General features: G+C 34.5%; 1 protein-coding gene across 3 annotated transcripts in view; it reads right to left on the bottom strand.

Annotated features, from left to right (window-relative positions):
* Window positions 1-17232, bottom strand: part of TFPI (tissue factor pathway inhibitor) — a 69067-nt gene that overhangs the window by 8433 nt on the left and 43402 nt on the right. For 2 of the 3 annotated variants that reach the window (XM_060016455.1, XM_060016457.1), the window contains exons 4-6: window positions 17086-17130; window positions 10693-10869; window positions 9927-10022 (exon numbers count right to left, since the gene is read on the bottom strand). In XM_060016455.1, coding sequence (XP_059872438.1) covers window positions 9927-10022; window positions 10693-10869; window positions 17086-17130 — 318 coding nt within the window. Of the gene's footprint in view, window positions 1-5313; window positions 5541-9926; window positions 10023-10692; window positions 10870-17085; window positions 17131-17232 lie in introns of those variants that run through there. The other variant, XM_060016456.1, reaches the window with a different exon arrangement.

The raw sequence follows: 17232 nt of genomic DNA, 5'->3' as shown, positions 1-17232 counted from the left end.
TATTCAATTTATAATTTGGTAGATGCTGTTGCCTTTTCCACTAAAAGTTTATATAAATTTATACATTTACAACAGTGTTTAAAAGTGCCTAAACAATTTAACAAAAAGAAAAGTGCCTAAAAATTTTAACAAACTTGGACCTTACTGCATTGTATTTATTTACCATTTGTTGCTTTTATTTTCTCTTCATACCCACAAAAGTGGAAGTAATTGCTCATTACTCAAATGTTCTGCAAATTTACAGAACCTAAGGTGCCATTGATTTTAAGATGCACCATTATTTTATGCACTGCTTATAAAGAAAAAAATACAATTACACTGTTACATACCATAAGTTACAAGTTTCATCATGATCTGAACCATGTTAAAACATGGAAAAATATGTACCTCACAATCAATAAAATATGATAGTTTATCTTTTTGTGTCAACACCCCAAAATTAAGCACATACATATACATATATAAACACACACAAAAAGCTGAGAGGGTATGTAATCAGTGGGAAAGGTGATCACTGTAGAGATGTTTTTATGACGTAGGGAGCTTAGACTTTACAACTCTGCAAAATAGATTCTTTTGTGCTAAGCCTATTCTATATTGCTGGGGATCCTCCAGAAGCTACTTTTACGGTATTTTATTTACTTCATGATGAGCTGGAAACAAAAATAGCAAAGAAATAGTTAAAGGAAATATGTTAGAATATTAATGGTGAGTGTCTCCGCGTAATGCAAATATGGCTAATTTTTTCTTCTACTTTTGTATTTTTTGCAAGTTGTCTTCAATTATAATGCTCAAATTATGTAATAAAATATATTATATAATAAATATTAGAGATATTATATAATAAAAATATTTTTAGGGGGATCCCAGTGTTATGGGGTCATAAAGAAAGGCTAGAGATTAGAATCTATTTCAGATTAGGAATGAAGAATAAACCTGTCACTTGTAAATTTACTATTTACAGATAGTAAATTTGTACTACAGGGAAAGCATGTATCTCCATTCACTAGGTAGAACTGGTGTTAAATGGGTAGAAACTGACATGCCATATAGAAAAGAGGGCAGGGAATGGGAAAACAAGCACTATGGAACTTTCTTTTTTCTGTGTGTACTGGGCCACTTAGCTGAGGTTGAAATGTAAAAGGTAAACTGCCAGGGCACTTGAAACTGAAAGGTCATGGGGAAATTGACTGTCAGAAACCTTGCCCAGACAATGAAGCCCCACAGATTAAACAGGAGGAAGGGAAATTAGGTAGATATTTATTCAGTTGGATTTCCTTGCCTAGATATTGCCTAATCCATGGACAAAGTTCACAAAACTATTTTCATCAAGGGATTTTTCTAAATAAAGCCACAAAGGAAGAAAGCCATAGTAAAATCACAAATTATGAGACTCTTATGAGTAAACTTATACTAAGATAATTATACCTTATAATACATTAGAAAAACTTTTCTTCATATCTGCAACACTGAAAACCCTATAAGATTTTAGTAAAAGGTGAAAAGTAATGCTTATTTAGTCCCTTGATCAGCTTTCAAGAAATTTTAATAAGCAAAGGAGGTAGAGGGAATATAGGTGAAGGAAAGCACAGGTCCGAATATTCCTGGTTTGTTGAGGTACTTCACAAACTCCAAGCTATCTGAAGAGCAGAGTGCATGGAGCGTATAGTGGGACACAAGGCTGGAAAAGCAGATTTAGACAAAATTAAGAAGGTCCTTGAATATTAATATATTTGGTTTTTATGATGTAGACATTAATAAATGACTGAACACATAAAAGGATGAAAGAGACAAATTCTGATCTATATGCGTGAAACAAACACAACCAGGCATGTGTCAGCTGAATCCAGTAGGGGACTTGCAATAGAGGAGAATATAAGATAACCCTAACTAAAGCAGTTACAGTGGGAATGGCTAAAATTAAGCACCAGAGTGAATGTGGGTAGTGAGACAGCTAGAGAGTAGGTAATTCTAATATGTCTAGACTGGTTGACTTAGAAGATGGAATATTTCTAATGTATTATGAAATATAATTAGAGTATAAAATACAGTCAGTAGTTTCAAAATTTGTCATTTTATCATGGCTTTCTTTCAATGTGGCTTTACTTAGAAAATTCCCTGAATGAAGATGGAATTGTGAACTATGCCTATGGATTAGCCAGCACCTAGGCAAACAAGTCCAAGACGTTAGATAGAAGATGGAACTCAGGTTTTGAGAAGACAGAAAATTTTAATTTTGAAAATCCTTCAGTGCAAGTACAACATCATGACTATGTCCTCCCTTCATCTATGTATGCCCCTATTTCTCAGGCATGCCTGTAAAAGACAAAACCACCCTCTTATTTATTATTATTAAACTCCCAGTCTGCATGACAAATCCTGTCATATAGAAGGCACTCAATTATTATTGAACTGAATTGAAATTTAGAAACATAACAGATCTGTACCTAAAGTCATAAGATAAAGTTGGAAACACAGGTTTGCAAGTCCTCTGATTAGAAATAAGACCCAAAGACACGAAACAGGTATTGGTATTTTATAATTATGTTTGAATTTTACAAGTGCTTTATGTTATTTCATGTAATCATAGTATTAAGTATATTAAATACAGACACTTCAAATCAAGGTTACATACTTTAGTTGTATTAAAAATTATTACTAATAAAGTGCATACAAATGATACTCCTGATTATTTTATTTTTTCCTGCTTTAAACCTCTGTTGATACTGGATAATCATTGATACCACCATCGTGAAAAATTCAAATATTAATAATTTTGAGCTCTTATTTGTGCTAAACACTGGGTTAAGATAAGTCATTACAATCTTCCCCAAAAGTTTATGAGCTATCAGTCTTCACATATAACAAATGAGGCACCTGAGGCTGAAAGTTGTGTAATTTTTTTCAAGGCCACAGAGAGAGTCTGCAATAGCAGAACTGGAATTTAAACCACATCTTTCTGCCCATAAAGCCAATGTTCTTAACCACTATGATATGTCTTCTGAAAACGAACTAGAAAATAAAAATAACTGAGCAAATATATTTTAGTAATTATCAGGTAAAATGAAAGTTGTCACAACTTATCCTTTATGTTTCATTCTCAAAGGCTCTCTTCTTTGAAGCTCAGATTCAGTATGTCTTAGAAGCTTCTTACCCTCAGTTATGTAAGTGGAGTTGGAATTTATCAAGTTTGTACAGGAGAAATATACCTAATCAAAACAGGTCATCAAACAAGGAGGCTGAAGACAAGTTTTGGGAGTAACAGTGCTGAGCCAAACGGTATTCAGAGAGCTCAAACATTTGAAGGCGAGAATTATTGAGTTGGCATGTTCAGCCTGGGCAGATTCTAGAAATAGACCAAAGTTCCAGGATTTTATGCCCTCTCTGATCATATTTGCACTGGCCAGTTGGATCCATTTAATAGCATTAAGATGTGATAGAAGACTAGAACCCTCATTCTGCTGTGTCCCTAGGAAAGATAAAGTTGGAATTTTCCTAAAATATACATTTTATATCAATGCTTCTCAAATTCATTCCTGCAAAGATTGTCCAGCATTCAAATAGAAAAAGGGCAAAGGCTTACACGCAACACAGAGTAGCACAGGGTTTTCTAACCTATTCCTATCTCATTCCTAACATGTCCTATAGCAGTCCATACCAAAATCATAATATAGGGATTTTTCCTTTTTAGCCGAAAACATGTGCCATCAAATGAATCAATGAATTAGTATTATTAATTTGTTAGTTTGTATTGTATTCATTTGTGAATAAGTTTTGATTTATAGTTGTGTAATGGTCACATGCCAAAGAAGTTTATTCCTACCATTTTACTTGTTCATATAAAATTAATGTCATTCAAAGTAATTTGGTTTTCAAAATGGAGGTCTGTGAATTTTCTCTTTTAAAGGTATCCATATATTTAGAAACACTTCTCTGGAGGAATCTTATGACTGGGGCAAAAAATTTATCCTTGTTAAAACCAGAGATGGTCCAGGAAGAAAAGGATTAGCAAAAGTAGTCAGTGGTCACCTAGAGTGACTATAGTCAGATGGCAGCACTCTTGGCAGAGATGAAGTGCTACATTTTTGTTTCTCACCAGATCTCCTGCCAAGAAATAGTAGGTCTGATGAATCCTTACCACAAGTTGTTATCAATTTTTGTAAAGTCAGCTTGAAGGCACCTGATTCACCACGCAGGAATATTTAGATTATGAGGGAAGTTTCTGTGCTTCTTGGTTTGAGAACACAGTATGAAAAACAGGATACTTCTTTGGGACTATGGAAGCGGGTTGTTGATGAGTGGGGTTTTCCAGAATTGTTGACACTGCTTAGTGATTAACTGTGGTATATAGCTAAGTGTGTAACTCTTCAGTTGATGGAGGTTATTTTCTTTCCAAAAAATTTCCGTGGTTGTAATAGTCTCCTTTATGTAACCACAGCTTCAACAAGAGGCCAAATAGGTGACAACATTCTCTTGCAAATCTGTAAATTGACCATATCAGTAATGGTGTTTGTTTGGTGTCAATCAGGCAATTTCTGAGCATAACACCTCTTCCAGATGAGCATAACACCTCTTCCAGAAGGCTGATAACCAAAATTTTTAAAAAGATGTGTGTGTGTGTGTGTGTCTTTTCTACCCATTTTTTTCACATATATATGGAATCTGGCCACTAGGTCATACAATGAATACAGTCAGGAGAGACACAGAGTTCCAAGTACCCAAATGGCCTTCAGAATACCATCCAATCATTCTCCCTTGACCTGGAGGCTGCCAGGAAGCAACATGGGACTAGGTCAGGTATATAGATGTTCATTTTCTTAAATAGTAAGTACCAGACTGGGTTGGCAATAGACTTTTGAAGTCTACTCAAAGTTTTTCTTTCCGAAATATCATATAGCTGGTGTAGTTCCAAGACAGCTATTAAGAGTTGATATACAGGGGCTTCCCTGGTGGCGCAGTGGGTGAGAGTCCGCCTGCCGATGCAGGGGACATGTGTTCATGCTCCGGTCCGGGAGGATCCCACATGCCACAGAGCAGCTGGGCCCGTGAGCTATGGCTGCTGAGCCTGCGCGTCCGGAGCCCGTGCTCCGCAACGGGAGAGGCCGCAGCAGTGAGAGGCCCACGTAGAAAAAAAAACAAAAAAACAGTTGATATACAGAAGCAAAGGAAGCTATGAGCAGCAGAAGGATAATCCACTTTTTTCATGAATGAGTCAAGTCCACTCAAAAGGCCCAGTACCAATATGAACACTTGAAAACATTAGTTTTTCTTTGCTAGTTAGATGTTTATCAAAGAGATATATTGAGAGGAATATATTAACTCTATGCATATAAATATTAAAACTTTATTAATAGTATCCTATGAAAGGCATCACATATACCATATAAATATTAAAGAAATACCAAAAAACAATTATTAACATATGCATAAAATGCTATGTAATCTTAAAATGAATATGGATGCATGAATGCAGATGTTCAGAAAGACTTGGTAAGTGTGATCAGCATTCTTCCAACCGTCATTTGTTCTTTCTGTTGTAACTGTGGATTACAAAATTAATAAATAAAAAAAATATTAATCTTCTATCCTGTGCCTAACAATGGGATAAACACTAGGGGAGGGAGGTCTACAAAATATATAATCCATGGTCTCTTCCTTCAAAAAACTTGTAATCTAGTCAGTGAGGCAGAGCTGACACATCAAGCAATATAAATATTAAATGAATCAAAATAAAAAGCCAGGGGAAAGAGAGAGGAAGAAGTCTTCCTTATGGTGGTAAAAAAGCAGCTTAGATACGATGAGGAAGGCCAGTGAGTTTTAGGTGGGAGAAAGCAGTGGATAACTTGTGTTTAATAATAATGAAGATAGTGGATAATTTGTGTTTAATGACAATATCTATTCTGAATGGACAAAAAACTTTTTTATTTACAGGATAGTGAGACAAAATCTGGAATAGGTAGACAGCTAACAGATAACAGACAAATTTAAGCCAAGTGGATGAGGCTAAATTAACATGGGGAAAAAATGTATCCATTAAGTTAAAAATCTTTTCTATAAAGCAAGAGAAATATGTAAATTTGCTTGACTCTAATATAATGAATGTATCTAAGTAGGCCAGTCATGTCAAAAAAGGTCATATCTTATACATGTTATATGTAGCTCTGATTCTCCATCTCCGTCTTTTATGTCTATACATATACACACATATACATAAAATGTTTTACTTGACTTATGCCTGGTATATGACCATATTAATAATATATGTAGTATATCTGAGTTATAGCTGAACTCTGCGATATCTATTTATTTATCCTCCTTATCTACCTATCTAATGTCTATAACATCTGGTCTGCCAGAGCTAGTATTAGTTCATGCTTATTTTTTGGTATATCATGTTCCAACATATTGTGCTTTTTAAAAATTGAAATGTTTTAAAATAAAACTATAATATTTATCCACCAAAATGACAAACCCAATTTTCTGTCTATATGTATATATTTTAAATAAATAAAATTTTTTTTAGCATTCTCCTTTCATTTCTTTTAGCATCCCAGTTTGGTTGACATATGATTGTTGTAATCTAAACATGAAGGATTGATAGTCTGAAGGAAACAGGCTAGACGGAAAATGGAGACAATGAGAATGGACATTTCATCAGAAAAAGCAATAGAATTTAATGACTGACTAGAACAGAAGTGATCAAAAGAGATTACCAAATGCTCAAGCTGAAATAAATGGAAAAATGGTGGCAGAATTCTGAAAATTTGGAAAGCTGGAAATACTGAAAACTATAAAGAAAAATTTTACAAATAAAATTCTTTTGGTTTCAAAGCCCCATGATACTTCTGCATGCCTATATTCTCAATTTGTTTCTAGGAAACACATTTGAACTGTTTAAGTTCCCACATATGTATTTAGTTCTATTGTGAATTCTCTTTTAAAGGTTAATTGTAATTTTTTTTACTGAAGCACTTATTTGAATAATTAGAGATTTTATAAGTGGCTGAAATACCACCTTTTCCTGCAAATGGGAATTTACAAAGAGTTGTTTTACAGATGAGAAACTAAGACCTGGGAACTAAGGCTTGTATTGCTCTGAATTACATGGGTAATAATGACAAATCATACTTATGTAGCACTCAATAGGTTATCAGGTACTGTCCTAAGCAAGTTATGTATATTGACTGATTTCACCTCACAATAAAACCTATGAGGTAAGTACTATATTATTAACATCCTCATTTTGCGGTGGGAAAAAATAAGGTTCTGAGAGGTTAAGAATTATCTTAAGGTTGCACAGCTAGTAAGTGAAAGAAATGGGATCTGAGACCAAGTCTTCAGGCTCAGAGTCATTTCTCTTATCCACTATATTTTAGTGCCAATCCCAGCAGGAAAGTCAAGAAGAACCAGTTGTGACAGTCTTTCATTCTGAAGATCTTACACAGAACTGCATACATTTAGAGATACTGTGTTAGAATTACTTCTCTCCCACATGTACTGAGCACATATTTATTGTAACTATGCAGAGATCCTCACAATTCAGGACAAAGAATTAAAATCAAATAATTTGCTCTCACTTTTGCACAGGGCCATGCTTACAAAACATTTATAAAAAATCTCTTTAGGGTTTCCCTGGTGGCGCAGTGGTTGAGAGTCCGCCTGCCAATGCAGGGGACACGGGTTCGTGCCCCGGTCTGGGAGGATCCCACGTGCCGCGGAGCGGCTGGGCCCATGAGCCATGGCTGCTGGGCCTGCGTGTCCGGAGCCTGTGCTCCACAACGGGAGAGGCCACAACAGTGAGAGGCCCGCGTACCGCAAAAACAAAACAAAACAAAACAAAACAAAAACCTCTTTAAGGAAGAGCAAGTTTCAATATTTGAGGTCACCTATGTAGCCTATTAATATTGAAATATGGAAATGAAAGAAAATTAAACCTCAGTTGTTCTTAATAAGCATTCAAATATCTTGAGTCAAGAGGGTTCACTGGAAAATATATATTCTCATGCTAATTTGCAATATTATGGTTGAGAATAAATAGCAATTAAAAAAAATTACCAAACCATTTTCCAGTAACATTGAACAAAATTTCTAAAATGTTTTTCTATTATCATCAGAAAGAGAAACATTAAAATTATATTTATAAATATTTCACTTAATAACAATAACACAATCTAGCTATATTTTTGGAATATTCAAATACCTAAGGATTGTTTTTAATGAAAAGAATTTTAAATGAATGCTATTGTATTTGTATTGTGGGGCACATTCTTATTCCTGTACACTGAATCAAAACCTTAAAGGATTTACATCTTTTCAAAAGAACCTAATACCCACGGAGAACCTTACACATTTGCTAAAACGTTGAACAAGTTTTTACATAAACATAGAACTGTATTTTCTTAAGTTATTATAAAATGTATTTATATAATTGCAAGCAGTGACAGATGTAATACTTCACTGCTCTAATTATAAAATCTAAAGACCTGAAGGCATTTTGAATATACTAACTCCCTCTGAAATTTTGCATGCCCTTTATGACACTGCAAGTACTATTGGAACACTATTTGAATGCCTGCAATTTGGGGAATTTAGTCACTGAAGCACTCATTCATTTTTGAAGACCTCACATTAAAAATAAACACTTTACAGAAAGAAATTTGTACTTTAGATTTCATTCATTAATTCTGATTCTTAGGCTGGGTTGAGGGAGATAAGGAACCAGGGGGATATGGACAGGGAAGACTGAAATGGAGAAGATTGAGTGAGGCATGTACAGAATTTAATTTTCCTTTCACATGACAGTGTTTCAAGTACTGAGAGTATATATAATGTTCTCTCTTAGATCTCACATCTCCTTACACTTTCCAGTCCTAAGTCTCAGTCCAGTGACTTCTAAGGTATGGCATTCAGGGCTGAAGCAAGTCCACAGACATCATCAGGTCAATGTAGGACTATATTCCTCATTCTAGATAAATCACAGACAACATTTGCAGTCCTTTAAATCCATCTGGGCAGAAGTTTTGCTTGTTTGTTTGTTTTTTGTAAAGAAAGATGCTCAAAGACATTCTGAACCCCATCCAATTCTGACACATGGCTGGGGTAGAGAACCTGTGCCCCAGACACTATGTCTCTTTTTACCCTAAGGCTGAAATTTTAATAGCCACAGAACTCTCAACACATGCCACCTTTACGTTTAACACTTATACGGACTGCTTCTAAGCAAAATCTCCAATTTCTGAATAAGCACTTGTGATTTTTTAAATTTAGAAAGAATTACATTCATCCCATTAACTTTCAACTTTTTAGGTTGTTTGTCTAGATATTTGTAGTGTCTGGTTATGTTTTCCAGTATTTCCATTATTTTCCCAGCTCTGCATTTTTGTGAGCATATTTCCTGTATGTTTGTTTAAATTTGACAAATATGTTGACAGGACAGAGCCCAGAAAAGTGTTCTGCATACATCCAAAAGAAAATTCTCTCAGAGTGACATAGCCTCACGGATGGTTAGTCACCGAATTCCTAATCTGTCCTGTGACTAACACCAGAGAACTTCTCCAATGCTATGCTCAATTTAAGAACACTTTAGGATGCTTTTGACACACTGCTGCCATTACAATGATGAAGTTGATAATTCCTAGCATTATTTTATAAGATAAATTTGGTGCAGAGTTAAATATCATGTAAAAGTTTTCATGGGATATGTAATCAAAAGCCTACTACAAAGCATACTTTAAAATAGACTAGGAAAATTATCACTTTTCTGGGACAAAAGGTCTTAAGCAATTTTGAATCTCAGTATTTCAACACACGTATTATTAAGTAACAAAAGAAGTATAATTTTCTAAAAAGCATAGTTCTCATATACATTCTATTTCTATTGTTACCATGATAATATTTTTCTGGCAGCAATTAAAAGAGAGTCTTACCGAAGAAGCTGGGTACCTTGGTAGGCTGGGGAGTCAAGGAGGCATTATTCACAGCATCAAGCTGGGTTCTATAATCATCCACCTGGAAATCATTCACTGGAAAAAAATACAGCCAATTAAAATAGAAGACATTTTCACAAGCTCATAATTGTACACATAAAGCAAAGCACAGAAGTTGTGTTAAGAAAAGTAGATGTCTAGAAATTTTATTCACATTGGTATGTTAAATTAGTGAATCTTTATATATCTTTATATCCCATATATATAAGATATATATATCTTTATATATGTATCTTATACTATAATATTTCCATGAGTAACTTTGTGGTTCTTTGTCAAAACAAAAAAGGTAACAATTAATGTTTAAGTCACTCCTTTAATTAATTTTAGGCTCAGATAAAACTGACTGATTTTAGGTGGTAGTTTCTAAAGAACCACGTGCTCTCAAATTTTTATAAGCCTAAGGGATTTCAGCAGTCCTACTCTTGTGCCTAAATTGCACTACAGTATTCTCAGAAAGGAAGATTAAATAACATAACCTAAAAGCAATTTCTATGGAAATAATTTCCACTATAAATTTCTTAATTCTCTGTTTCTTAAATAAACTAACATGGTGACTAATTTCTATCAGATTAAGAGTGACTACAGTGGATCTTCATTTGCATGGCTGCAACAAAATCTGGGTAAGCCTGAACATCCTCTAGGATGCCTTATTTTAAAAAGAATGCTATAAAATGAAGTAAAAGGAGATGAGAAATGAACGTACATGAGTCCTCACAGGTGTCCTTGCATTCTTCCAGTGATTCAAAGTTGTTGAGATTGCCAAGGCACCCACCATACTTGAAGCGTTCACACTGCTTTGATTGATTGTTATAAAAATACCTAGTAATATAACCTCGACAGATTCCAGCATCTTCTTCCAAAAAGCAGAAATCTGGCTTTTCTAGAAATTATAAAAATGTCAGAAAGCAATATTCCTTTTTGTTAATAATTTAATTACGTTAATTAAAAATATAAATGGTTAAGTTGAAATTATTTAAGGAGTAAATATGAAAAGATAAAGATAAAAGGTAAAATATAACTTTATCCACAACTATACTATATCTACTGTGACATTTAGAATAAGGGAGTTACAACTGTTGTCATACATTGTGTCTATTGGAATTTCAAATTCTAAATTTCTCATAGTAAATTAATAGGGCATTAACTATCAGCTCTTTCATGAACTGAGAGAATAAAAGATATTTGGTTTTTTTACCCTTGGTTTGGAAGTCCAAAATATTATGGCAAAAATTTGGTTTAATTATTTTTACTAAGCTTATGTGCATCAACATTTAGGAAAGATCTACAAATATTTCTTATTTTTCAGGTGTGCAGTCTCATTTAAGTATACTTTGTTGCTTCATTAGAATGGTTTCAATTTTTTAAAAAGGGAGAAGCTTTGAGGGGTATGGAAGCTTTCATGGCTATACTTAGAATTTCCTGAATTCTTATGCTGAAATTAATATCTGTATTAGGTATGACATCCTCCTCCACTGTGTCTCTTATTTTTCTTCCAGGCATTGGAATGACTCCAATAGTGCAGAGGCAGACAGGAAATACATGTTCAAGGATTGGAGAGGCTTTTGAAAAAGTCTAATACCCATTCTTTGATAGTGCTCCAAACCAGGCTAAACGTAGCTGTCACAAAAGTTGTACCACTGTGATCTACATTACAAGCCTTGTTTACATGCATACTCTGTAAAGAAAAGCAATAAATTATTTTCAAAATTATGATGATTGCAAGATATATTGGGCTTGAATTTTTTAGGGCAAAGTTCCAATTTCCCCATTTCTTTCCCCCTGCGACTATATATTACCATAGCTGCAAAAATGAAGAGTAGCATCTTTTCACATCTTAAAGCATCTTGCATTTATCTCAGGGAAGCAATATTCATGAGTGCTTTATTGTAAAAACAGTATGTATTTAATAATGTTAATGATTTCTGCAACAGTAGAAAAACCAATCCCCTATGAAAAAATTGTTTTATTAATTAAAACATCCTATTTTAATATAGAGTAAAATATCTATTTTCTATGACTTCTCAAAGTACCAATTTGAAAGTTATTTTGTTCATTGTTTACTGCCTCTTGTTTCTTAAGGTGAATGTAACTATTATTCCCATGGTTAAGTTTAATATATGGGACAAGGAAAAATCCTACTTCTTTAAATTTTTATAATACACCTTATCTTTGATAAAAGAGGCAAGAATATACAATGGAGAAAAGACAGCCTCTTCAATAAGTGGTGTAGGGAAAACTGGACAGCTACATGTAAAAGAATGAAATTAGAACACTCCCTAACACCATACACAAACTCAAAATGGACTAAAGACCTAAATGTAAGGCCAGACACTATAAGACTCTTAGAGGAAAACATAGGCAGAACACTCTATGACATAAATCACAGCAAGATCCTTTTTGACCCACCTCCTAGAGAAGTGGAAATAAAACCAAAAATAAACAAATGGGATCTAATGAAACTTAAAAGCTTTTGCACAGCAAAGGAAACCATCAACAAGACCAAAAGACAACCCTCAGAATGGGAGAAAATATTTGCAAATGAAGCAACTGACAAAGGATTAATCTCCAAAATATACCAGCAGCTCATGCAGCTCAATATCAAACAACCCAATCCAAACAAACAACCCAATCCAAAAATGGGCAGAAGACCTAAACAGACATTTCTCCAAAAAAGATATACAGATTGCCAACAAACACATGAAAGGAAGCTCAACATCACTAATCATTAGAGAAATGCAAATCAAAACTACAATGAGGTATCACCTCACACTGGTCAGAATGGCCATCATCAAAAAATCTACAAACAATAAATGCTGGAGAGGGTGTGGAGAGAAGGGAACCCTCCTGCACTGTTGGTGAGAATGTAAATTGATACAGCCACTATGGAGAACAGTATGGAGCTTCCTTAAAAAACTAAGAATAGAATTACCATATGACCCAGCAATCCCACTACTGGACATATACCCTGAGAAACCATAATTCAAAAAGAGTCATGTACAGCAATGTTCACTGCAGCACTATTTACAATAGGCAGGACATGGAAGCAACCTAAGTGTCCATCAACAGATAAATGGATAAAGAAGATATGGCACATATATACGATGGAATATTACTCAGCCATAAAAAGGAAAGAGATTGAGTTATTTGTAGTGAGGTGGATGGACCTATAGTCTGTCATACAGAGTGAAGTAAGTCAGAAAGCAAATACTGTATGCTAACACATATATATGGAATCTATTTAAAAAAATGGTTCTGAAGAACCTAGGGGCAGGACAAGAATAAAGACACAATCATAGAGAATGGACTTGAGGACACAGGGAGGGGGAAGGGTAAGCTGGGATGAAGTGAGAGAGTGGCATGGACTTATATACACTACCAAATGTAAAATAGATAGCTAGTGGGAAGCAGCCGCATAGCACAGGGAGATCATCTCGGTGCTTTATGTCCACCTAGACGGGTGGGATAGGGAGGGTGGGAGGGAGATGCAAGAGGGAGGAGATATGGGGATGTATGTATACGTATAGCTGATTCACTTTGTGATACAGCAGAAACTAACACAACATTGTAAAGCAATTATACTCCAATAAAGATGTTAAAAAAGTTCAGGTGCACCCCACCCCCCCCGCCCCCCGGGCTTCTGACCAACAAGGCTGTAAATCTGAGGTTCCACACCCCCCTCTTTGGGTTTGATTAATTTGGCTCACGGAACTCCAGAAAAGTTTTCTTACTAGATCACCAGTTTATTACAAAAGGATATAATTCAGGAACAGCAAGGTGGAGGAGATGCACAGGGCAAGGTATGTGGGAAGGGGCAGAGCTTCCCTCTCCAGGTATCCACTCTTCCCGAATCTCCCCAAGTTCAACAACCCGGAAGTTCCCTGACCTCCGTCCTTTTGTGTTTTTATGGAGGCTTCATTACACAGGCATGAATAATTAAATCATTGGCCATTGGTGATTGAACTCAACCTCCAGCCCCTCTCCCCTCTCCGGAGGTGGTGGAGGGGGGATGGGATTGAAAGTTTCAACCCTCTAATCAAGGGGTTGGCTCCCCCAGCAACCAGCAGTCCCCCCAACTGAGGAGCTGTCCCGGAAGTCACATCATTAACATAACAAAAGATACCTTTAAGACTCAAGTCAGGAAATTCCAAGGGTTTTTTGAGCTCTGTGCCAGGGACAACAGGAGGAAGACCAACTATATCTTTATTATAAATCACAATATCACAAATAAGAAACATTCAAACAACCCAACAGTAAAATAAGCAATGGATTTAAACAGGTAATTCATGAAGATGTTCAACTTCACTCAGAATTCTAAAAGGAATGCCTATTAGAACCACACCGAGGCCTAGGTGTCTAGGCCAAGAGAAATGAAATCACATGTGCACACAAAAACTTGAACCCTAATGTACCTAGCAACATTATTCCCAAATTCCAAAAGGTGGAAACAACCCAGATGTCTATCATCTGATAAATGGATAAACAAAATGTGGTCTATCCATATAATGGAATATTATCCTGTCATAATAAGGAATGAAGTACTGAGATCTGCTACGACATGGAGGACCTTGACAACATTATGCTGAGTGAAATGAGTCAGACACAGAAATCCATATATTATCCATATATATCTATATATCCATATATTATATGATTTCATTTTTATGGAACATCCAGAATAGGCCAATCTATAGATGTAGAAAGTGGATTAATGGTTGCCTGGGGCTGGGGGAGCCGGAAGAAATGGGGCAGTGTCTGTTAGTGATTACAGAGGTTTTTTTGGGGGTGTGTGTGATAAAAATGTTCTAAAATTGATTATGCTGATGGTTGCGCTATACTAAATATACTAAAATTATTAAATTGTGCACTTTAAATGGCTGAATTGTTTAGCATGTGAATTATATCTCAATAAAGCTGTTTAAAAAAGTTTTATAATATACTGTATTACAAGAGAAAGAAAAATACATTTGATCACTAATTTGATTTGTTTAGGTCTTAGTATGTATTTATGAAATTTTAAATCATATTAACAAATAATATAAGAATTCTATGTTTAACAAAAGGGAGTAGGTAAAAAATATTGCATACAAAGAAGAGAAAACAGTAACAAATTATTCTGAAAATATGATTAAGGAATTATACAACTGAAAGTTGCCATATTTATATGAGGCCCCATTCTAGGACATACATTTATTTTAGGAGTTGAAATTGCATACTTGTAAAATAATTCTGCTTAGACCTAGAATTTAATATATCTACGGTCACAAATTAAGAAATTCATTCCCAATATTCCTCAGATAAATAAAGTTCTAACGTTTGTATTGAATCTGCATACACAATCCTCGCTCTAAATTGATGCTCAGTTAAAACCCAGAAGGCAGGCTTTAAGATATATGCCAACTTCCACAAACCACATGATTTTCACTACTAACTTTTGTTTGAGGCTGCATACTTGGCAATTGTCTTAAACAAAACTTTCTCCCAAAAGGGTTGTAAAGAATCCCCATTGTCTTTATAACTGTTCTGATGTGATGTTAGGAAGCATATCACAAAGTTGACTTCAAATCAATATGCTTAAAGGTCTTCATCATGGATTGGTTTTAGCATCTGAACATTTTTTACACATGTGAATAATATCCATAGCTTTACTCTCTAACTTTCATATATAATATCAAATAAGAATGCTTCAATTCTAAATCATTAAATATAAATTAAGTAGCATAATTTTCCAGTAAATTTCCCCTGCATATAATTTTTTCCTAAATCTACATTTTTTTTTTTTTTTTTTGCGGTACGCGGGCCTCTCACTGTTGTGGCCTCTCCCGTTGCAGAGCACAGGCTCCGGACGCACAGGCTCAGCGGCCATGGCTCACGGGCCTAGCCGCTCCGTGGCATGTGCGATCTTCCCAGACCGGGTCACGAACCCGTGTCCCCTGCATCGGCAGGCGGACACTCAACCACTGCGCCACCAGGGAAGCCCCTAAATCTACATTTCTGAAAAAAAATATACTAATGTTTAAATGTTGAAGATATCATCTTTTACTTGATGGACAAAAAAACCCTATTTATAAATATGCTGTATTCTTTGATATTACAGATAAGAAGAATTTCATTTAATTGAAGTATTGAACACTTTTGTAAAAATTAATTCAATATTTATAGAAAGTTATTTTAAAACTTATAAATAAATACATTTACTTATGTTGTTTGTACAAACTTTGCTGAATTTATTTTATAACTTTTGATTGAAATTCTGGACAGTAGTTTGTCTTAAGCTTATCAGTGAGTTATAGAATTTTTCAGCTCTTTCCCACATAATTAAATCAAAGTTAGTAAAACTAAAATTCACTTTGAATTATGTAGCTTTTTAATGTCCTGAATTAAATAATTTGATCTTTTTGTTCAATATTTTCTCATTTAAATGTAAATGCTGTGAATGGTAATTGAGCAAAGTCAGCTTCTAGACCTTTATTAAAAGGAGCATGTCTTTCTTCATCTCTTGTAACATTTTTCTTGTACTGATATAATATATTCACCAAAAAGTAATTCTTTTTAGTTAAAAACTATAAATAATTTAAATCAAAAATATGCAAATGCTAAATAATGTTGACAAAAGCAATTATTTATTGTTAAATATCTCCACTTATTTTTGCATACAGGCTGTTGACAACTCAAAGGCATATATATATTCAGAGTAATACTGGATGAAACTTACTAAAGCCACACAATGCTGAGATTATGAAAGGATTAGAGATCTGAGAAATAAAGTAAGAACAGCAACATCTAAATCACTATTTTGGGGATGTTAAAATAGCATGTGCAAAAAAAAAAAAAAAATAGCATGTGCATGGCTCTGGATTGTTACTCATCTAATACCAGATATCACACTGAATTAGAATGAGTAAACACAGTGTTTGAAGTCTTCCCTTACCAAATATCATGTATGTTATTTCTACATTTTCATTATATGCACTGAAACAAAACACCATGTCAAAGATCACATGGATTTATGATGAATCTCATAGCAGAGAAAGCTAAGAATTGAATTGCCAAGTGCCTTATGTAAATGCTACTAATGAGCATACAAATGAATATTCACCTTTTTGCAATGTTGTCTTTGTCCTTCTAGTTTTCTTTGGATAATCTGCAAGTAAAACAGTATATATGTATCAATTACCACAATTTATAATATAATGTTATGACTTTCAATTTAACAAACTAGGGTGATATGTTTATTACTATTAAA

This window comes from Delphinus delphis, chromosome 7 (assembly GCF_949987515.2).
Source record: "Delphinus delphis chromosome 7, mDelDel1.2, whole genome shotgun sequence".
NCBI classification, from domain to species: domain Eukaryota; kingdom Metazoa; phylum Chordata; class Mammalia; order Artiodactyla; family Delphinidae; genus Delphinus; species Delphinus delphis.
Note: the sequence above shows the minus strand (reverse complement) of the source record. Positions and strands in the feature narration are given on the sequence as shown.